At 30.2% G+C, this 23,813-nt stretch overlaps 1 protein-coding gene across 8 annotated transcripts in view; it reads right to left on the bottom strand.

Annotated features, from left to right (window-relative positions):
* Window positions 1-8,730: 8,730 nt before the first annotated feature.
* The window catches only part of grh (grainy head), a 270,619-nt gene continuing 255,536 nt past the window's right edge, over window positions 8,731-23,813 (bottom strand). For 4 of the 8 annotated variants that reach the window (XM_065361999.1, XM_065361998.1, XM_065362004.1 and 1 more), the window contains 5 exons: window positions 21,274-21,402; window positions 20,988-21,180; window positions 19,439-19,503; window positions 14,315-15,984; window positions 8,731-9,453 (listed from right to left, as the gene is read on the bottom strand). In XM_065361999.1, the coding sequence (XP_065218071.1) occupies window positions 15,858-15,984; window positions 19,439-19,503; window positions 20,988-21,180; window positions 21,274-21,402 (514 nt within the window). In that variant the 3' untranslated portion in view covers window positions 8,731-9,453; window positions 14,315-15,857. Of the gene's footprint in view, window positions 9,454-14,207; window positions 15,985-19,438; window positions 19,504-20,354; window positions 20,496-20,987; window positions 21,181-21,273; window positions 21,403-23,813 lie in introns of those variants that run through there. The other 4 variants (XM_065362001.1, XM_065362000.1, XM_065362002.1 and 1 more) reach the window with 4 other exon arrangements.

The raw sequence follows: 23,813 nt of genomic DNA, 5'->3' as shown, positions 1-23,813 counted from the left end.
TGAAGTTATCATTTTTTTTTAGGTCCGGTTGTGTAGTTTTAACTAAATGTTTTGTAAATTTATTTAGAAATTATGCTCAGCCAATAAACATTAAAAAATTGGAAAATTGTTTTGTGATTTTTTGGCCGTGTTTATCGCTGAAATTTCACTTGAATGAATTAAATTTATGCATGCGTATTTTGTCAGAATTTAAATTTTGTAGTTAAAAGTTTCAAAAGCATGCTATGGTATCATGTAGGTACCTCTACCTAGTACGTATTTACGGCGTCCTGGTTATGCAATTATATCAACATGTGTGACGCACCATTTTCAGCGTTGCCTCCTCCTTCCTGTTGTCGTAGGTGCTGACGGCTTTTGTGCATGATTCAATAAGCTGGAACGTGTTTTTTCAAATCCAAATTTTCCATTTTTTTTGAAAATTAAATATCCAGTCATTTTTTCAAAGCAATTAGGTATTCACTGTTCAAACAACATTTTTTCCTTTAGTAAGAATTTTGTTTTTTCAACACAATTTTTCAGACAGAAAATTCGGGTTTCTTTAAAAGCAATTTTCAGTTACAAAAGTAGTCTGGGTTTTTAGGTTTATTCTTATTCTTATTCTTTCGCGTAATGCAATTGGGAGTCTTGGTGATTGGAATGTGTATTGGCTTGCATTTGTCCTAATCGAATTCAATTCTGACCATTTTTTTAATGTTCTAACTTGTAGTTTTTCCGTTTTTAACCAATTTTTAATTTTGTTTTACTCGCCTACAATTTTATTTACTATAAAAATCTCAAAATAATAGTTGCGTTATTTTAAATGAATTTTACTAATGTCGGTGTTATTTTTGCAGGCTTTCGCATTTTTCCAAATCGAATTCAATTCTGACCATTTTTTAATGTTCTAGTAGTTTTTTCCTGAAAATGTAGTAAATATTACTTAGTACCCATCTTTTTGAAGTGTTTGAAAAAAATGAGTTTAATATTACCAACTTACTTGTACTTACCTTTTTTTGAATTTTTTGAGTAAACATTGAACCTTAGTTTTGTAAGGAATTCTCGAGCATTACTTTTAATTAGGTATTTTGCTTCTCAAGTTGGGAACTTGGCATTATTTTTTTGTGCTTGTTTTTTTCTAAACTCTCCATTCATTTGTTACTGTTGCATATCAACTTGCTTTTTCAAAATTCAATCACTCTCGATGCAAGTCTTTTTAAAATGAAAGTTATCCACAATTCTTACTTCTCAACTTTGGAACTTTTTTATAGCTTATCTGTTTTTATATTTCCAAATTCATATTTTCTACTCGTTTTTTTTTATTTCTGTTTTAGGTTTAACAATTTTCCGAGATTTGTGTTTTCTTTATTTCAATTTTTAATTTTTTTGGCGATTTTTTGAGATTTCTCTTCTTTGGAATTTTTATGGAATTTTTGAAACACCTGCCTCTGTTTTACATTTTTTTTTCATTTTTCAAAATGTTTTCTTGGAATTTTCTACTTTTTTCCTTTGTTTGCAATTTTTTTTTGAATCATTTCAATGAAATTCTTGAAATAATATTCACCACATTTTAAAACGTTATCTACTTTTTTTGGCAATTTTTTGAGATAAAGTATCAAAATTACTTACATTAGGTACCTATGGGATTTTATTTTTGAATTTAATAAATCAGTTCTTCTGACTTCAAATTGAAGTAGGGTAGGATCAGGTGTCTCAATGAGATGTCATCATGTCATCTCATAAAAACTGTCTACAATTTAATTTGTGTTACGTTAGTGATACTTTTTGGATTGTAGACACAAGGTGTCTTTCTATTATTTAGGCTCTCTCGACGAGATTTCATTTTCACTCTGATGGTCATCCGCCATTTGTTTGGAAATACTTCTCGTGAAAGGTCTGTTTTGCGAACTAGACTCTACTTTCTGAGGATGTCGGTCACCATACCTGCCTCAGATGGTCAGTTTCTCGCTTTGCAAAGCTACCAGGCACCCGTGCTAAAGTCTCTCAGTGAGACTGCGCGGTACATCTTTATCACCCCCGCTTCTGCGGAAACCTTGGCTTCCGAAAGCTCGTGCGCAGCGAGGGTGTTGGCCACAAACTGGACGCTCCGTCACTCGTTAATTCAGGTGCCCTACGTAGCTCGCTTGCGAGAATTAAGTAAATCGGATCGGGAGGAGAAGAAGGTCTTGTGACCCTCACCCAGGCGCACGCCGGGTCGGTAGGGGCCAAGGAGGATTAGCCCCTGCTACGACCTCGCGTACAGACTTACCTTTACGCTGATCATCGTCACGATCTGTTGATCGCTCAGGCCAGTAAGTCCGAAGCGCAGTTGGAGTTCTGAGTAGGTGATCAGTCGCATTGTGTCGGTCTGTATGAGTTGTCAAGCACTTTGTGGCGACATCCACCCATCACTCTGAGCTTGACTAGTGCCTAGTGTATTCGATTACACATAAGGCTAAGTCGCTCGGCCAATATTATAAAGCTTGAGGAATTGTCCTTCAACTTTCATTATTGCATATGTTGTAATGGAACTTGGGTAATTGCCAAGTACATTGTACCTTTAACATGGTACTTGTGTACTTGGTAATTCACCAAGTATTTACTTAAATATGTACCATAATGAACTTGATAAATTGCCAAGTATATGTGTACCTCAAACATGGTATGTAAGTACCTATGTACTTGGTAATTAATCATGTGAATGTGGCAGCTGTGGCTAAATTAGTAGCTGGACAAAGTCCTAGCTTTGATGTGACGTAAGTCAAGATTGAATGATCATTGGTTCAAGAATCATTCATGAATCTTTCGTGAATTTGTGAACTTGAGAAGTCGTTCACGAATCATATCGAATTATTGAAAATCAAATTATCGAGAAAATCGAATTATTGAGAAAATCTAATTATCAAATAATCGAAAATCGAAATCATATCGAATTATTGAAAATCGAATCATCAAATAATCGAAAATCGAATTATTAATTATCAAATAATCGAAAATCGAAATCATATCGAATTATTGAAAATCGAATCATCAAATAATCGAAAATCGAATCATCGAATTATCAAATAATCGAAAATCGAATCGAAAAAATCCGAAAAATGTTTGGTAAGTAAATATTTGAATTTGCACAGGGTTTTCTCCATTTTTTTCCGGTACTAAAAAGAGCGTCCGGTAGGAACCATTTTTCAGTCCTCCGCCATCTCCAGAGCCAGGTACTCAGACCGCTTGTGCAGTCCTGCCTGGCTCCAAAGACAGCAGCACACAGGTAAGAAAACAAAGCAGACTTTTGTGCAAACGTGCCTGATAACCTTGCAGTTCAAAACACTTCAACCTGAGGCAGGTATGGGGACCGACATCCTCAGTGTGCAGCATCAAGTCCACAAAGTTACCGTTCACAAGAAGTATCTCGATGCAGATGGTAAATCATCTACATCAAATAACTTCCTATGAAAGAAAACCTAACTAACCGAGACTTTTTTCCTCATCGAACAATGTGAAATGAGCTACAAAACATCAAGATTCAACACCTGTTGCTTCATAGATCGATTCACAATGCCGACGCTCGCAATACGTTGCCATCTCACATACAGAATTGTGTAAGATGACAACGTGCCAAAAGACATCCTAATTCGCGATGATTTTTTGAAACCCAGAAGTTTAAATTTTGTATCAACCAAGATCAAAAGAGAAATTTATCGTTTTAATGGCCAAAGAAAGCGTGCCAACCACGCCCCCCTGTCACGTTTGCACGCCGAACTTGGAGAAGACCGGCGAGGTCCCAGCCCCCACGACGTGGACGTGCGACTAGGAGTTGGAGCAGGACACGGATCCTGCTCCCGTTTAGGGGCCACTTATTTTAAATACTAATACTTACTATGACGTCGTTGTTCTTCACATGGTCCAGCTGTTGTTGGGTTGTGTAATGGTCTGAGAAAATGTGTGACGAATAAAAAATAAAACATGATTACAATGCGTTCTTTTATTTCTTATACAAGCGATATCAGCATCCTCTGAAGACTGAAGCCGAAGTGAACCTGCAACACATATAAGCAAACATGAAAACACTACATAACATCAACAAAATGTAAGTAAATAAATTTGGATAAGTACATACCTATACACATTTGTAAAATCAAAAATCCTCTGAAGACTGAAGCCGAAGTGAACCTGCAACACATATAAGCAAACATGAAAACACTACATAACATCAACAAAATGTAAGTAAATAAATTTGGATAAGTACATACCTATACACATTTGTAAAATCAAAATAAGTATACTAGTAGAAATACGAAACAGCAATTGAAAATTTCCAAGAAGTCTTGTAAAAAAAATTTCTAAATTTCAACATAGAATCTAATTTGCAAGACTTACATATTTTAAACGATCTAGAAAATTTAGTGCAAACAGTTTTAATTTTGAAGGATACAGGTGAGAAACAAGGTTTAATAAAACATTTCTTCGAAATAGCATACCTAAAAAGTTTCTAGGACTAAAGAATTTAGAACAAATAACTAATATGTACTATAAATTGAGTTTACTCACCTCTGCTGAATTATTCACATAGACACTCATGTTTACAACACAATCAGTCTAAGCTGATGTAAGGTGTTTTTTAAAAAAATGGTTCAGTAAACATCTATTAAAAACGAATTTGAAAAAAAGTAAGTACATGAATACAAATTTGAAAAAAAGTAAGTACATGGATACAAATTTGAAAAAAAGTAACTACATAAGTACATGAATAAAATTCATCTATTAAAATATTTGACTTACCCACATCTGACATCATATTCATTTCAAAGAAAGGTCCACAGAAAAAATTTCCATCATTGGTTACCTACATGAAAAAATATTACAATTCCCACTGAAGAAACAGAAAAAATCCAGGAAAAATGAAAAAAAAAATCATTTCTACCACCAAAAGCAAAAGGAAACAACCCTAAAGAATTTCACTTTTCAAAACATTTCGAAATGGAAAATTAAAAAAAATTACACCTCAAGTTGTGGTTTTTCAATTTTTTCATCTCACAAAAAACTCAAAAACAAAAAACCTAAAAAATGTTAAATTAGGAAGTACAGACATTTTTTTCATTGTCACTACAAAAAAATAGAAAATAAACTTGAAAAATTTCAAAAATTCTGCCAAAAAAATCAACAATAAAAACAATCAATTTCATTCCCACTAAAGTTTTTAAAAAACATCAATTTTCACAATCCCACTAAAAAAAATTCCAGAAAAATCACTCAATAAATACTTTCTAAACAGGTGAAAAAAAATAGAAGAAAATAGAAAATAAACTTGAAAAATTTCATAAATTCTGCCAAAAAAATCAACAATAAAAAAAATCAATTTTATTCCCACAAAAGTTTTTAAAAAATATCAATTTTCACAATCCCACTAAAAAAATTCCAGAAAAATCACTCAATAAATACTTTCTCAACACGTAGGAAAAAAATAGAAAAAGAGACAACTTGATTTAATTTTTTCATCACTGCAGAAACTTTTTTTTCAAATGCTGCTAAAAAAAATAAAAAATAGTGATTTTCATTTCCACAAGAATTTTTTTTGAAGTATTCCTGCCAGAAAAAAGTTTGATCAGCACTAATAAAAATCCAGACCAAAAAAAAATAACGTTCAAGAAACTTTTCATTTCCACCATGAAAATGAAACATCAGAGAATGAGAAAACCTAAAAAATATCCATTTTATCATTCCCATAATATAATTGTTCTTTCAAAACTACTACAAAAAAAATCCAGAATGTTCATTTTAACCACTCATTATTTTTCTAAATATGTACTTGAAAAATATGGCCTTTGTTGCAGTAAAGGCACATTAATGGAAAAAAGTAAACGTAAAAGTAAGAACCCAAGAAACTTAATTTTTCCATTCTTACAAAAAAATTTCTATTCACATAAGAAAAAATCCAAAAAAATTACGCCCACCACTAAAAAATGAACACTAAAAACAAATTAAGCAAATTACTTTTGAAAAAATCAAGCATGAAAAAAACATTTTATTCCCATAAGAATTTTTTTTCAATTTTCACCAAAAATCAAATTCATAAAAATTTTTCAATACAGAGTAGAAAAAATTAAGGAAAAAACACACTCCAAAAATATTTTTCCATGGTGAAAATTTTTTCCAAAACTCCCAAAAAATGAATCAATAAATTAAGCAAATTACTTTTGAAAAAATCAAGCATGAAAAAAACATTTTATTCCCATAAAAATTTTTTTTTTTTAATTTTCACCAAAAAACAAATTCATAAAAATTTTTCAATACAGAGTAGAAAAAAATTGAGGAAAAAACACTCCAAAAATATTTTTCCATGATGAAAATTTTTTCCAAAACTCCCAAAAAATGAATCAATTTTTCTATTCCTACTAAAAAAATTTGAGAACATAAAAAACACCCAAAAAAATTTTCCATTTCAAATAAAAAAAAAAAATGAGAAAACCTAAAAAATTTCATTCACAATCAATTCTTAATCCTATGACTAGAAAAAAATTAAGAAAAAAAACCACTGCAAAAATATTTTGAATACCTATTTCCAACACAAAAAATAGAAGAGAAAACTTGAAAATTTTCATTTTTTATTCTCACAATTTTTTTCAATCCTATCTACTAAAAAAATCAGAAATGAAAAAAAAAACAATTTTCTCAATTCCTAGATTCCTATTAAAAACTTATATCAATTTTTGCATTCCTACCAGAAAAAATCAATTTTTCCATTCCCACAAGAAAAAAATTGAAAATGAGATGTAGAAAATTTCATTTAACCATTTACACAATTTTGTTTAAAACAAAGAAAAAATAGACGGGCAAAAAACTTGGAATTTTTCCATTCTCACCAAAAAATGATTTTTTTCAATTCCTACAGGGTGCCCAGAAATATCGAGTACCTCTAAAAAAGTTTTCTACTAAATACTTTGGTTGGTCACTGTGAATGATAATAATGATAGCATATGATTGATTGTTGGACTGGAGAGATAACTTACCACCAATCATTTATGCATCTATTTCACGTTGCCAACCTATATTTTTAATGAAAAACTTTTTTAGGGGTACTTGATATTTCTGGGCACCCTGTAATAAAACAAATAGGTACCTACCAATTTTTCCATTCAGACTAGAAACAATATTGAAAATGAGATGACCTAGAAAATTTCATGTAACCATTCACCTAAAATTTTTCCAAATTTTGTTAGAACCCCCCAAGAAACTTCCTTCTCAAAAAAATTTGAAATTTAAAAAATAGAAATTAAAAAATTTAGCTTGTCCATTCACACAAAAAAATTCAATTTGCACTGAAAAAACGACAGACCTGTGTACATGCCTGATGTCTCATGCAACAATTTAAAAAACAAAAAAACACCAGGTGATTGAACAAATAAAAAGAATAAAACACTTACCAACTGCTTCAATAGAACTTCTGTTCCATCCAATCACTGTTCACTAGAAAGAAATGATGCTCGAAAAATCTCCTGAGATCCAACTCACAAAACTATTTCGCGAAAACGACACAAACTACATTTTTCAAAAACTTTATAGATTCATGCATAATGTTTAAAAATTCTCCCACGACCAATGCACAAAATTAATTCACGAAAATAAAACAAATAAGTTTTTAAAAACATTTCAAAAATCAAATTCACAATTCAACCGAAACGTGCGCACTACTTCAGCTCCAGACAACAACTGAGGCATCCACTGCCCAGAATACCTGACCCCTGGGCGGTGCCCTTTAAAACGAGAGCTTCCGAAGTGAGCCGACGTTGGTCGATCATTTTTACTGGTAAATTACCGTCATACCTATTTAAATTTTTTCACAGGTGAAAAAATACCTATCAAAATTTTTTATAGGTGGAGAAAGTAGGCATTACAGTTATTTTCCAGTAATTTTAATTTCGAATAAAATGAATAAATAAAACAAAACTGAAAACGCGGAACAAATTTTGCAATTTAAATCAAAACGAGTGCACAACTTCAGCGCCAAACAACAACTGAGGAGGCTATGCCCATAACATCTGACATGAGCATCTGGTGTGGGAAGTGGGAGGTGACTTTGAAAACGACTAAGGAGAACTTCCGATGTTGGTCAAGTGAAGAATGCACAGAGATGCTTGATATGTGGTCTATCTTGGTTTTTGCAGGCATATTTTAATTTCTACACCAAGAATTGCTAATTTCAATTATTTTGAGATGTAATTTATTTTATGAATCTGTATTTAAACTAATTTCAGGTCACAGATCAAGATTTTGATGCTATAAGTGTAAGTTTTGATGGAGTTTTATGCTGATTTGAGAGCTTCAAACACTTTAAACATGCAAACACAGTTTCCAATTTCCATCACCGACATCACGAAACAAAATAAATTATAAAACTGCTTTAAATTACCATTATACATTAATGTTCGCAAAGAATATAAAAATTCACACATAATTATCAACATGAACAAGAAAAATATGAGAGGAGATGTTAACTCCACGAGCACCAAACACATACTGATTGAGAGGGATGGTGCACTCTCATTAAGTTGATTTCTTAAGGCTCGAATTTCTCAAAAAAAAAATCATCAAAACAGGGTCAACTTACACGTTTTTTCAACCAATTTACTGGTAATTTTGATTAAAATGTTTGCGTTGTTTTTCCAATCGTTGTCGATGAATTCGCTCACGCGTCATGTACGGACGCATGTCCCATAGTAGATTTTGGATCTGTTGAATCCATTAAATTAGTTCAAAAAATATTGATCAAGATATTTAATTTATTATTCAACAGTTCAAAACACGTAGGTATATTTTTTAATCAAAATATTATTCTAAAATATTCAGTCAAATTTAATTACAAATAAATATCTCCCGAAAAATATTTTTCCCAACCAAGAGAGCAATCAAAATCCACATTTTTTTCATCGCACACTAAATTAAAAAAAGTAATCAACTATTCGTTTTTTGTAACTCTTTCATTATCAGCTCCTCAGTCACTTTACTAATCTCACCCGGATAATCTTCCAATAAAAATGGTATCACGAAATTCGTTCTGCTATACTTCGATATAGGATTATCTGAAGATTTCGCTAATTCTTTCGTCTCCAAATCGAGATCATCTTTCATCCGCTGGTAAAGTATTGCCACAGATTGGCAAAATTCCTCCAAGGTAAACTGATTATTCGCATTTTCAACGCGAGACTTAAGCCTAGCAATCCTTTCCGATGGTGGATTTTCTAAAAAATACTTCCATTTTTCTTTACGCTCCCGTATTTGTTTCCGGCAAGCGTCTTCGTCGACTGCTGTATTATTGGCCATATCTACGGTGATCTTTTTTACCTCTTTCTTGGCTTTACCGTCTGCAATTTCGCTCATCTGTTCGACTTTCGCAGCTGGGTTGAACTCGACCTCGTAGTCGCCTATGGCGCACACGACGACTACTTTCGATTGGAAATGATCTTTATTATTCGATATGGAATCCTGTAATGTGATTCAGGGTTAGGTACTCGTCACTATTCGCCAGTAAGGTGTAAAAATTTAAAACAAGGAGATATTTCAACAAATTACCTGTAATTACCTCAGATTTACTGTAAATTACGGAAATTACCAAGTGGTAAATTACTCATAAATAATTAATTTATGATGATTTTGATAATCTACTGGTATACTGGTAAGAGTGGTAAGTTAAATTACACAAAATTTTGATGATTTACTGGTAAATTACTCGTAATTTGAGTAGGTAATTTTGTACGGTAATTTACAGAAAATTTACGTGTTATTTTGATAAGTTAATAATTTTTTGGTAATTTGTCAATAACTCTACAAATTTTGGTAATTTCAGGTAATATGGGTAAATTTGGGTAATTTTGGTAATTAATGGATAATTTTGGTAATTAATGGATAATTTTGGAAATTTCGGGTAATATTGGTAATTGATGGGTAATTTTGGTAATTGATCAATAATTTTGGAATTGGATGGTAATTTTGGTAATTGACTAGAAATTTAGGTAACTTATAATTATAATTAAATTACTTGTATTTTAGTAACATACAGGTATAATATTTCGATCGTAATTTACCAGTGGTTATTACCGTAGTAATATACCTACCAGTATTTGTGCAAAATTACCCAGAATCACATCAAAATATGGGGAAAAAATTGAAGAAAGTCATGAATAATGATTATTGACTCACTCCATCTTTTTTCCTCTTCTGTTGCCTCTTGTTTTGAGATAACGATTGCCTTGCTGCAACTCTGATCGCTTCGACGTACAAGTCGACGAGAAAAATAACACATAAGCTCGTGAAAATGGTGACTTTATAAACTCGAAGAAAATTCATAAATTCAAAGTACGTAATTACCACACGTTGTCAATAAAAAAAAAATCATCAAATACCAGCAAATGAGAAAAAACTGATTTCTCTTCAACTGTGAGACTGAGAAATGACTTGATAAGATATACAAATGTTTCAAAATCTGCTTATCTTGACCCATACCCATAATATTGATAAAGCAGGAATGCTCCTATTCCAAAGTTTCCACTCATTGAATACCTACCAACTGATAAATTACTCCAAAATATGGCAATTTTGATTTTGATAATTTACTGGTAAATTACACAACATTTTGATAATTTACCGGTAAATTACACAACATTTTGATAATTTACCGGTAAATTACTCGTAATTTTAGTTGATAATTTACCGGTAAATTACTCGTAATTTTAGTTGATAATTTTGTTTGATAATTTACAGGTAAATTACTCGTAATTTTGACCACATTAATAATCTTTTTGGTAATTTACTGACAATTTTGGCAATTTGATAGTAATTCTGTTAATTTGGGTAATTTTGGGCAATTTTGGTCATTGACCGGTAATTTTGATAATGCATTAGTAATTCTGACTATCTGGTAATTTTTTAGTAATTTGCTAGTAACTCCGTTAATTTTGGTAATTTTTTGGTAATTTTGGAAATTGGCCAGTAATTTTGGTAATTTATTAGTAATTTTGACTATTCATTAACTTTTTGGTGATTTGCTAGTAACTCTGATATTTTTGGTAATTTTGGGTAATTTTGGTGACCGACCAGTAATTTTGGTAATTGATCAGTAATAACTTCTTGGTAATTTACCTACTGGAAATTTTGGTAATTTGGTAGTAACTTAGTTGATTTTAATAATTTTGGGTAATTTTGGTAATTTATTAGTAATTTTGACTATTTGATAATTTTTTCTAGCATCCAACGCATGATCCTGGAAAAGAACAGACTTTGTCGCTGCTGGCAATGTACTAAAGATCCAAGTATAAAACCTCAACTCAACCATCTAATGCACCAAGTTCAGTAGAATCTTAACCAATTTTGCTATACATCATACCAGAACTACTGTGCTAACCTAGAACCCGGTAGTAAAGATGTTTGGAATGCAACCAAACAAATTCTAAATCCGCAAACACCTGTAACCTTCCAAATTGTCTATAACAATCACACAGCCACCTCCCACAGTGATAAATGCTGCTGACTATTTTGAAAACTGCTTTAAACCTCATACTCGAGACATCAACCATCACTACTATGTGAACCAATCAGCAACATTACAGCGTTTATGTTACAAATTCACCAACATCTCTGAACTCATGTTTCAAATTAAAAAACTAAAAAATTACCTGGCCTGGATAACATAAAAATCAACTTCTCAAGAACATGCCAATCTATTGTATTCGAATAATCTGGGATATCTTCACGCTTGCCTAAAACAAGGATATTTCCCACAAGAATGGAAAAAATCAATCATCGTTTCAATCCCAAAGAAAACTCATGATCCAACTTCTCCTGCTAGCTATAGACCAATCAGCCTATACTGACTTCACTTTCCAAATTACATACTAGAACGTATCATCTTGAAGCACTTAACTGATCACACCAACAGACACAAAATATTGCCACAGTTTTAGTTTGGCTTTTGAAAACATACAGCAACAACACATCAACTCCATCCTCTTACCAAAATTATCCACTAAGGTTTTGAAAATAAGCAGTTCACCACCACAGCGTTTCTTGACATTAAACAAGCTTATGACTCTATATGGCATTCCAGTCTCCTACAAAAATTCCAAATTAAAAACGATATTCCAAATTACAAAATACAAAAATATCCCCCCGCCTCCATGGTAACAATGTTCGACAGTAAATATGTATTGAAATAAAATTTTACAAATTGGAGGAGGGGAAAAACAGAAACTCGAGTACCTCCGTCCTCCTTACTTATTTGATATTATCAAATCGTTCTTATATCAGACCATTACTTCCAGATTTGCATCATTTACTTTCGGACCCTAAACCTATCTTCAGAGGTGTACCTCAAGGAGCTGTTTTAAGCCCCATGCTTTTCAACATCTACTGCAACGACTTTGCTAATTTGCTAGTAACTCTGATATTTTTGGTAATTTTGGTAATTTATTAGTAATTTTGACTATTTAATATCTAATTTTTGTAGTAATTTGCTGTTACTGTTAACTCAGTTAATTGTGGGTAATTTTGGTTAATTTTGGTAATTGGTTGGTAATTTTGGTAAAGCGATAGGAAATTTTGGTAATTTAAAAGTAAATTACTCGTACTTTGATAACATACAGGTAAGGTTTCAGTATTTGGGCAAAGATTACCCAGAATGACATCAAAATATGGGAAAAAATTGAAGAAAGTCATGAATAATATTTACTCACTCCATCTTTTTTTCTCTTCAGTAGCCTCTTGTTTTGAGATAATGATTGCCTTTCTTCATAAAGCTTGCCCTTGTCACGCCTGGCTGCTTCGACGTACAAGTCGATGAGAAAAAGAACACACAAGCTCGTAAAAATGATAACTTTATAAGCTCGAAGAGAATTCATAAATTCAAAGTAGTAATTACCACATATTCTCAACAAAAAAATCATTAAACACCAGCAAATGAGAAAAAAACTGATTTCTTTTCAACTGTGAGACTCAGAAATGATTTGATAAGATAATATACTTATGAATGTTTTGAAATCAGCTCATCTCGACCCATACCGATAATATTGATAAAGTAGGAATGCACCTACCTACCAACTGGTATATTACAGGGTGGACAGAAATATCGGGTACCCCTAAAAAAGTTTTCTGCTAAATACTTCGGTTGGTCACAGTGAATGATAATAATGGTAGCCCATGATTGGTTGTTAGACTGGAGAGATAACATTTCACCAATCATATGCATCTATTTCACGTTGCCAACCTATATTTTTAGTGAAAAACTTTCTTAGGGGTACCCGATATTTCTGTCCACCCTCTCTTAGTCTCTTAAATATGGTCATTTTGATAATTTACTGGTAAATTACACAACATTTTGATGATTCACTAGTAAATTGCTAGTAATTTTGTTCAGTAATTTACAGGTAAACTACTCATAATTTTGAAAATTTATTAGTAATTTTGACAATTTAATAATTTTTTGGTAATTTACTGCCAATTTTGGTAATTTGCTAGAAACTGTTAACTTTGGTAATTTTGGGTAATTGTGGTAATTGATCAGTATTTTGGTAATTTATCAGTAATTTTGGCTATTTAATAATTTTTTGGAAAATTTACTGGCAATTTTGGTAATATGCTAGTAACTTTGTCAATTTTGGTAATTTTGGGTAATTTTTGTAATTGACCAGTAATTTTGGTAATTCCTCGTAATTTTAGTAATTACTCATCATAATTTTGAAAATTTATTAGTAATTTTGACTATTTAATAATTTTTTGTTAATTTACTGGCAATTTTGGTAATTTGCTGGTAACTCTGTTAATTTTGGTAATTTTGGGTAATTGTGGTAATTGATCAGTATTTTGGTAATATATTAGTAATTTTGACTATTTATAATTTTTTGGTAATTTAATGGCAATTTTGGTAATATGCTAGTAACTCTGTTAATTTTGGTAATTCTTGGTAATTTTTTTAATTGATTAGTAATTTTGGTAATTGATAGGTAATTTTGGTAATTTATTGGTAATTTTGACTATTTAATAACTTTTTGGTAATTCACCGGCAATTTTGGTAATGATGTGCTAGTAACTCTGCCAATTCTGGTAATTGACCGGTAATTTTGGTAATTGGCTGGTAATTTTGGTAATTGGCTAGTAATTTTGGTAATTGATTGAAAATTTTCGTAATTTATAAGAAATTACTCTTACTTTGATAACATACAGGTAAATTATATGTTTTTGTGATTTACCTGTGATTATTACCGTAATAATTCATCAGTATTTGTGCAAAATTGCCCAGGATAACATCAAAATACTGGAAAAAAATTGAAGAAAGTCACGAATAAGATTTACTCACTCCATCTTTTTTCCTCTTCGGTTGCCTCCTGTTTTGAGATAACGATTGCTTTGCAGTATAACGGATGTTCTCGACAAGTCTGTCCGCTTCGACGCACAAGTCGACGAGAAAAGTAACACATAAGCTCGTGAAAATGATAACTTTATAAACTCGAAGAGAATTCATAAATTCAAAGTACGTAATTACCGCGCATTCTCAAAAAAAAAATCATCAAATACCAGCAAATGAGAAAAAAAATTGATTTCTTTCCAACTATGAAACTCCCAAATGACTTTATAAGGTACATGAATGTTTTGAAATCTGTTTATCTCGACCCAAACCGATAACATTGATAAAGCAGGAATGCTCCTATCCTATACTTACTTTTCCACACATTGAAATACAAAAAAAATAATGAAAAAAAAAATCAAAAACACTGCCCTATTTTTTATCCATCAAATTCCTTTATTAACTTTTCACTTGTAGATTTATAATACTATTAAGTTTAGCATCATTATACAAACAGAATAGCATAACTTACAACGTTAATTATAATGATATTACTTTAACAATTATAACTTGAAATGGCAAGTAACGTATTAAATAAAAACAAAAGAGAAGAATTTACATAATCACTGATATATACAGGACTCGCCTCATCTTAGATGCTATGCCGCGAAAAAAAACTCTATCAATACCTTACGCTCTAAAAGAGAATTGAGATATAAAACTAAAATTTAAAAGAGAGAGAGAGAGAAAGATAGATAGAGAGAGAGAGATAGAAAACGATCTTAGTCAATAATTTTGATTCGACAAAATAAAACAATAAAACATGATAACAAACTGGAGTATTACGCATTTGTTCGTCAAATTCCATTTAAAATAGTATAATAACCAGTCCACAAAATAAAAAAGCAAAAGAAACCGCGCACTGGGCTCTACATAGACAACTCTATACAAATATTTAAAAAAACAGATAGAGATAGAGAGGGAGGATAGAGAGAGGGGAAAAAAGAAATAGAGAGGCTAAAAAATACAATAAAAACAAACAAACAATAAAAAAATAAAACCTTCAAAACTCTTATAAATTACACAATTGAGCATTTTAAAAATTAACATAATTTTGATTTCACTTTCCCATCATTATGCCACTTACAATGAACACAACGTCGATGCAGTATTCTTTCCAATAATTTAATATTTTCTAACCCCCAATATTATAAATTTTGCCACGAGAGAAAAAAAAAACCTTGATATCTTCTAATAACCGAGCTAACAATATGAAAGTTGATTGAACACTGATAACTTATCTGTCGTTGATTTCCAAAAAAAAAATAATATTAAAACAAAAGAAAAAAAATTAAAAATGCACCCTTACGAGCATCTCGCGGAACGATTCCAGCGTTCCATAAAACAATAATACACTTACATAGATGACCAGATATTACAAAAGAGAAAAAAAAATAGAAATTTACATAAATATATATAAAAAAAATAATAATAAAAGCAACAGGTTGGCCTTTATAAATTAAAATGTCATGGTAAAACTTAACCTTTACATTACTTAATTATCCATTAACTCGATCAAAAATATATCCAGCATGTCATCTTTCGATTGTCGCACCTCTAGTAGGAAGATATCTTCGTTACAGTAATATTTTAGCATTTCGTCGTCAATTTTGGCCGTAATCCTGTCGAATAAATCAAATAATTTAATACTAGTACCGACTTTGTATTTTAACTTACATATTTACAAGCAACCAAAAAAAAACAACCAAAAATTACAACTACTCGAACCGAGCTTGGTTTTAATTTAATTATTATTACTGCGGATTAATAAATTAGCTTAAGTAGCGTAGGTAAATGCGAATAAAAAGCCAACAAGGTTTTACTTTCGTTTGCGAGAAAAATTCGTATGTACGTAATTTTATTATTATTACGAGTACACAAGTTTTATGAGCGATCGTAAATTTTAGGCGCTTTGATCTTGTATTTTTTTACTTTTTTTTTTAAACAGTGGAATGCGCAGTCGTGGTTCGGTGGATTTATTTGTTTTTACTTTTTTCGGTAATAGGTGGGTAATTTAATGGCGGTTTTTTTCTATGTACTTGTCGAATAAAGAAGACACCAGAAGTTTCGGAAAATTATTCGTGTAATTTTGTGTTCATTTCTGGTTTACAGACATGAATTTTCGAACATGAAAAAAATAGTCTATCTACCCATTTTTTTTTTAATTTCTATTTTTCCCCAAAACTTTTCCTTCTTTTTTTTTGAAATAATCTAATATGAAATCGAAAGCTGCACTGTCACAAAAAAAATCAAGTTCAAAAAATAATTGTAAATGAAAAACGAAAAAAATTTCAACATGAAAGTGAATTTTTCATTAAAAAGAAAATATGATGATTTTTCAAAACAGAGTCAGCTTTTGAAACCAGTTTTACATCCCTCCTTCCTCTTTCCCTCCCCCAGCAACGTTCGACCAACCGAAAAAAATAAAAAAATCCCTGCATAACGAAAACCTTTTTAGAATAATGCACAAGAAATGAAAATTGAAAATGAATATGAAATTACTGAAATGAATAAATGAAATGTTCGATGGAGAGGAAGGGGTAGTTTTTGATTATTTTTTTTTTAACCAGCTTCGAAAAAAAGTTCCAAGTGTCTGGAATTTAAGAGGGAGGGGGCAGGTTTCTACAATTCCAATATTTCGAAAAATGGCAGAAACAGAAATATTTTTTACCTAGTTCTGATTTTTTGAGCTTTCAAATTGTATCGAAAATTAGAAGGGGAGAAATTAAAAAATTCATGTTACCTGGGATTTTTTGTTAAGATCGAAAAAAATCACAAAATTGAGTTGAAATCGGAATTCCTTCGACCCCCTTCCTCACTCACCCCTCAACAAAAATTTCCATGTATAAAAACTTTATTTCAATGTCAAAAAAGTCCACAAAATTTTTACAAAAAAATCAAAATTATGCAAAGTGTCAAAATTTTTAATATTTTGCAAAATTTAAAAAAAAGGTGCCTAATTAAAAAAATTGTACCTAATTTTGATAATTTTCAAAAATTCAAATCTTGACAATTTTTCACAAATTTTAAATCTTAATAATTTTTCACAGATGTCAAATCTTGACAATTTTCCAAAAATTCTAATCTTGACAATTTTTCACAGATTTTAAATCTTGATAATTTTTTACAGATTTTAAATCTTGATAATTTTTTACAGATTTTAAATCTTGATAATTTTTCAAAAATTTCAAATCTTGACAATTTTTCACAAATTTTAAATCTTGACAATTTTTTAAACATGTCAAATCTTGACAATTTTTCAAAAATTCAAATCTTGACAATTTTTCAAAAATTCAAATCTTGACTATTTTTAACAGATTTTAAATCTTGATAATTTTTCAAAAAATTCAAATCTTGACTACTTTTCAAAAATTTCAAATCTTGACAATTTATCAAAAATTTCAAATCTTGACAACTTTTCAAAAATTTCAAATTTTGACAATTTTTCAAAAATGTTAAATCTTGATAGTTTCTTAAAAATTTTAAATCTTGACAACTTTTCAAAGATGTCAAATCTTGACAATTTTTCAAGAATTCAAATCTTGACAATTTTTCACAGATTTTAAACCTTGATAATTTTTCAAAAATTTCAAATCTTGACAATTTCTTAAAAATTCTTAATTTTGATAATTTTTTAAAAATAATCTTGACAGTTTTTTAAGAACTTGATAAGTATTTCGAATTATTTCTTAAAAATTACAAGTTTTAAAAATTATAAGAAAATTTTTAATTTTTGACAATTTAGAGAAGTGTGCATTTCAACAAATTTAAAAAAAAAATAATTTTGGACATTTTAAAAAAATTGTTGATTTTTTAAAACATTTAAATTTTAAACATTTTTGAGCGTTCAAATTTTTAAAAAATTTCAATTTATTAAAAAAAGTAGGGGGCATTGAAATTTTAAATTTTTTCAAAAATTCTCTACCACCTTTCAAAAATCATTTCATTTCTTTACCCACCTATCTCCCCCCTCCTCTTCTCTCCTCTCCTCATCACCAAATCACCAAAAATATTACTTCAAAGGCACTTAAATACTTCAATTTTTCATTAAAATAATTCGAAAAAATTTTGAATTTTTTCAGTCTCCCTTCAGTTTTTCTATTTAATCAGGTTGCCCAACAAACCGATTTGAAAAATCGAAGAAAAAAATCATTAAGAAAATAACAGGCTATTCAAATTTGATATTTTTCCATCCCCCTTTTCCCTTCCCTAAAAGTCGTCTCATTCCTTGACCTACAAAAAAAAAATTAAGCAAGAAGATCCCCCTATCTCCTACTTCTTAAAATCGGGGGAAAATCCCTTTAAAATATTTAAAAGATACTTTTGAAACAAGAAACCAAATTTTAATTCATTAAAAAATGAGTTAACATTACAATTTGACCCCCCCCCCCAAAAGGAAAATACATTGATTGAAAATCCTATTGAATTATTTTGTTTAATCAAGTTCTTCACTCGTATTTTGCTAATAAAATTGAAATGGATTTTTGTTTTTCAATTTTATTTGAACCTAAAAACTTTAGAAAAAAAACAAAACCAAATTGTTCAAACTCCCCTCTAGTTTGTCAAATCGATGAATCTCCCCTCCCCTCCCTAAAAAAAAAAAACAAAAAAAACTGAAACAAAATGAAAAAACCACAACTGGCTCTTGTTTTTTTCGATCGATCCACCTTGTTTGGCATTTATACAGATTAGTTCATCGTTATTGAGAATTACAAAACAAAAAAATCCACCTTGTAGTAAAATTTTTTAGAACAAAAACAACCACACAAAACCACGAGAGTTAGTACCAAGCAACAGAATAAGCTTTCGTTATCAATTAGGTTGCACTTTTACACTCTACACAATGAATTAAGAAAATATTCTACATTCTTTAAAATTGCTCATTTTTCTCGTTTACGAAACAGAACTAAATTTTTCTCGCATTTTTCCAGCTTATTACTTCGTTTAAATATTAAAAAAAAAAAAAAAATTATAAAAATAAAAAAAATAAAAGCTCGTCTTAATCATCGGAAACAACCGAACTATAAGTATAAATTTCTAGAAAAAATTCGTTTTAAAAAAAACGAGACAACTTACCCCTGTTTGTTTTTTCGAAACAAGTTACTAATACTTGAGGAGGTTATTTTGTACTTAGATTGAATCTGGAAAAAAAAATAAGTAAAACAAAAAATTATTAACATTTATCAAAAAATTGTTAATTACACCGATACAGTGTTTTTTGTTTTACTTTAAAATTTTTTTCTCGTATTTAACGTTTATTTTTGACGAAAATTTTTAACGTAGGTGAATTTTGAAAGGGACTCGTTATATTTATTATTTATTCGATTTTTAAAAAAATGAAATTTCTAATCAATTTCGTGACATTTTTTTCATCTAATTATGCGCAACACTTTGGACACGAAAGTATTAAACAGCGAGTGAGAAACAAGAAATAGAGAGAGAAACAGTGTGAGAGATTCATGCATCGAGAGACCACTTACCACAGAGTTATCTATAATACTCCACCTATTATCGAAAAAAATTCACATTTTAGATCGAATTAGCATTTGATTAAAAAAAAAAAAGAAAAAAAATTACACAGCGAAAAAAAATTTGAGGTGTTAACAAAGAGAGAAAAAATTACACTTATAAAATAGATATTAATAAAATGAGAAAAAATGTATAAAAAATTATTATTGTTTACAGCGACTAATAAAATTGAGAAAAGTCAAAGGCTGCGACCTCTAAAGCATTATTAGCCCATAAAGCTTTGCACTCTACGTTCACCGTGGTTTGCGGCTTCCCATGTGTAAGACAGGATGTAAATCGAAGCAATGTTAATAAAGCTGCGTACATGTATAAGTATACAATATTAAAGTAACCAATAAGCTTGTGCTGTTGCTGAGGCGATTCGCACTTCCAATAAAATGATTAGAGTATTAATATATCTCAAATAAGCTCAAATAAAAAACAAAACAAAAAAAAATTACACTGAGATCAAACAAATGAATACCTCGAAATCCTGTTTGTTGTTTTCAGTTTAGGTACAATAGGTTTAAGGTAGAGGAGGTAATCTTCATATAATAGTATTTTGAAAATCAGACGTGTACATTGGTTCTTTATTATTCGTAAATTGACTAAATCTTTGATCGTCCTAATTGTACATTTATCGTTAAAAGAACAATAATTATTTTCAAAAAATATGTAGATACGTATCGTAAAAATACTACGTAGGTAATTCAGAATTAAAGTTAGAAAAACAAACATATAAACAAACAACCACAAAAATGTTAATAAATACAACTTAGAAACTATAAATAGTAAAGTGCTGTTGAGTTGGGGGGGACCTATCAATCTAAGAGAGGGGGAGACAAACACGTACAAATATAGCGCCGCGAACCACCGTGATTAGTAAAGCTTCATAGTAATAAAAAAAAATAGTGTTACAGGGATACCCGAGAGTAAGACGACAATTCAAAACAAAAAAAAAATTGGACGTGTTAAAGAAATTGGACGATATAAGAGCATCCCTGCTCTTCAATTTGTATTTTAGGGTCTGTGTGTGTGTGAGAGTGAGAGAGAAATATATAAGATAGGGTATAGAGAAAAAAGTACGTAGATATTACGAAAGGAAATAGATACTTACAGCATTGAGTAATCCTTGAGTGGTTGGAGGTGCAACATGCAGAGGAGTGTATACGTCCTCGTTGTCTTGCCTTACGTATAACATGACTCTTTCGTTGGTAGGTGGTATCATTTTGGCTCTTTTCATCGGCGGCGGACTCGAGAACACGGTACCGTCTGTGGTTAGACCGCTGTCCATGTGATCTTTCTTATCACTAAAGAGAGGAGAAACAAACGCAAACAAAACCGAGAATTAAAGAAATGATCAGAGTTTTTAAGTGTGAAGCTTGAGAATCTAGTATACGTACTTGTGAGTATCTGGAGGAAAGTGATTATGAAACTTTAACGTTTGAGGTCCGGGAGTCGAACTTTTAGCGCCCGAATGGATGAGAAATGGTGAAGCGTGTTTTAGCGAGCCAGTTTCGCCGTTTGATAAACTGTAAAATAAAAATAAACGATGACATTAAAACGTGAAAATTGATGAAAATCACAACGATGAAGTCTCAGAATGGCAAAAATTTATACTAGAGAATTGACGATTCAAAATCATATACGGTTTTGATGAAATGGTTGAAATATTCTAATTTTTTGTCAAATTTTCCAACTAGGTAGGCATGTCCTATTTTTATTTTTTTTTAAAACCAAAATTGTCAAAAAATAAAGGTTTTTTTTCGCAAAATGTCTTTCTTAATTTCTTGCAAAAATTGTCAAAAAAGTCCTCATTTTTATTCAAAATTGTCAAGTTTTTTTTTTGTTTGATCAAATGTGCCAAAAAATCCACTTTTTTCACCAAAATTGTCAAAAAATCCAACTCTTGTAAAAATATATTCATTTTTGGCAAAATAGCCAAAATTGTCAAGTTTTTTTTTTTGATCAAATATGCCAAAAAATCCACTTTTTTCACCAAAATTGTCAAAAAATTCAACTCTTTGTAAAAACGTAGGTATTGATTTTTAGCAAAAAATAGTCAAAAAATTCTCTTTTTTTGCCAAATTTTTCAATAGGTATAAGTCCTACTTTTTTTTTTTTACCAAAATTTTCAAAAAATAATGTTTTTTTGGTCAAATGTTAAAATTGTACAAGTCATGTTTTTTATTCCTCGTCAAAATTGTCAGAAAATCTGGATTAAAAAGTAATTTTGATAAGTAACCAAAAAAAGCTAATGTAGCTAAGAAAAAATTACCCTAAAACCAGGTTTATTCCATTTTACAGCTTTTTGGCCAAAAAAACGACTTTTCGGCAATTTTTCACAAACAAAAAGTGAAACATTGACAACTTTAGCCAAAGGATAGTTTTTTGGGTAATTTTTGCAAAAAAATACCTAGTTTTCTGGACAAAATTTGAAAAAACGTAAGAATTTTTGAACTTTTTGAAAAAAAAGAATTTTTTTCATTAAAAAACTAGACATTTTGCTAATTTTATGAAAAAAAACATGACTTTGATAAATTTTGCAAAAAACAGGTTTTTTGGCAAAATGCTGCCAAAGACTGCCAATTTTTCGTAATTTTTGTCAAAAAAGCGAGAATTTTGAAAAAAATGTCAAAACTATGGAAATTTGAGCAAAAAAAAACATTTTTAGCCATTTTGTTAAGATGAAAAATTTTTTGTAGATTTTTGAAAATGTGAAAATTTTAAATTTTTTTTTTCAATTTTAGCAAAGGAAGGTTTTTTTTGTCAATTTCTGGAAAATAAACTAGACTTATGAACAAAATTTGAAAGAAAGTTTCATTTTTTAAAATTTTTGAAAAAATATTAAATTTGTTACTTGAAAACTTTTTTGAAAAGCTACATTTTTGAAAATTTTGTGGGAAATAGCATAATTTTAACCATATTTTGCACAAAGCAGAATTTTTGACAAATTGTTGCCAAAAAATGACACTTGCAATTTTTTGTTTAAAAAGTTGAACTTTTGGACGATTTTTGAAAATAGTAAAACTTTTTGGATTTTTTTTGCAAACAAATGGTAATTTTTAACTATTTTGGAAAAACGCAAAAATTGTTGTCAAATTTTGAAATTGCGATAATTTTTGACAATTTTTCACAAAGGCAAGCATGGACAATTTCAACCAAATGTAAAGCTTTTTTTTGACAAAAGTTGTCCAAAAACGAGACTGGGACACTATTTCAAAAAAAGTTAAGATATCTTGGAATTTCTAAAAAAAGAATTCTTCAGGAATTTTCTAAAAAAGTAATTTTAGAAAAAAAATGGGAGATTTTTTTGAAATTTTTTGCAAATAGCAACTTTCAATCATTTTGATAAAATGCAAACATTTTTTGTCAATTTTGGAAAATGCAAGAATTTTTGATAATTTTTTGACTCAATTTCTGACAAAAACAGAAATTTTTGGGAAATATTTGAAGAAAAAGTGAAACGGTTCTGGAGTTTTGCCAAAAACCCGGAATTTTTTCAAAAAACAATACTCAGGCCATCGTTGGCCAAAAAAATCTATTTTTTTTTTCGTAATTTTTGTCAAAAAAGGGAGACTTTTTGCAACTTTTTTTTTTGGTAAAAAAACTTAACTCATGGATGCACTTTTCGAAAAAAATAGATTTTTTTCAGAAATTTGCTATGGCCTCGGAAAATTATGTTTTCGCCTCAATTTGCATCTAAGTAACAATACAAATTTTGAATTCTAAGACATTCGTCCCAAACTAAGATCTCCCCAAATGACAATTTCGCCTCATCTTGTCAATTTTTAACAACAATACCGTACGTATTCTACTGCCCTAGAACAAATTAGAGACCTTCCATACCGTTTTGTAACCTTATACATCATAAACGATAGCGCGAGAGAATCCGCGAAAGGCTGCAAATTCCAACCGCAAAACCTTCTCAAGCTCGTCATAT

This window comes from Planococcus citri, chromosome 4 (assembly GCF_950023065.1).
Source record: "Planococcus citri chromosome 4, ihPlaCitr1.1, whole genome shotgun sequence".
NCBI classification, from domain to species: domain Eukaryota; kingdom Metazoa; phylum Arthropoda; class Insecta; order Hemiptera; family Pseudococcidae; genus Planococcus; species Planococcus citri.
The sequence above is the reverse complement of the archived record's forward strand: the minus strand, read 5'-3'. Positions and strand labels throughout refer to the sequence as shown.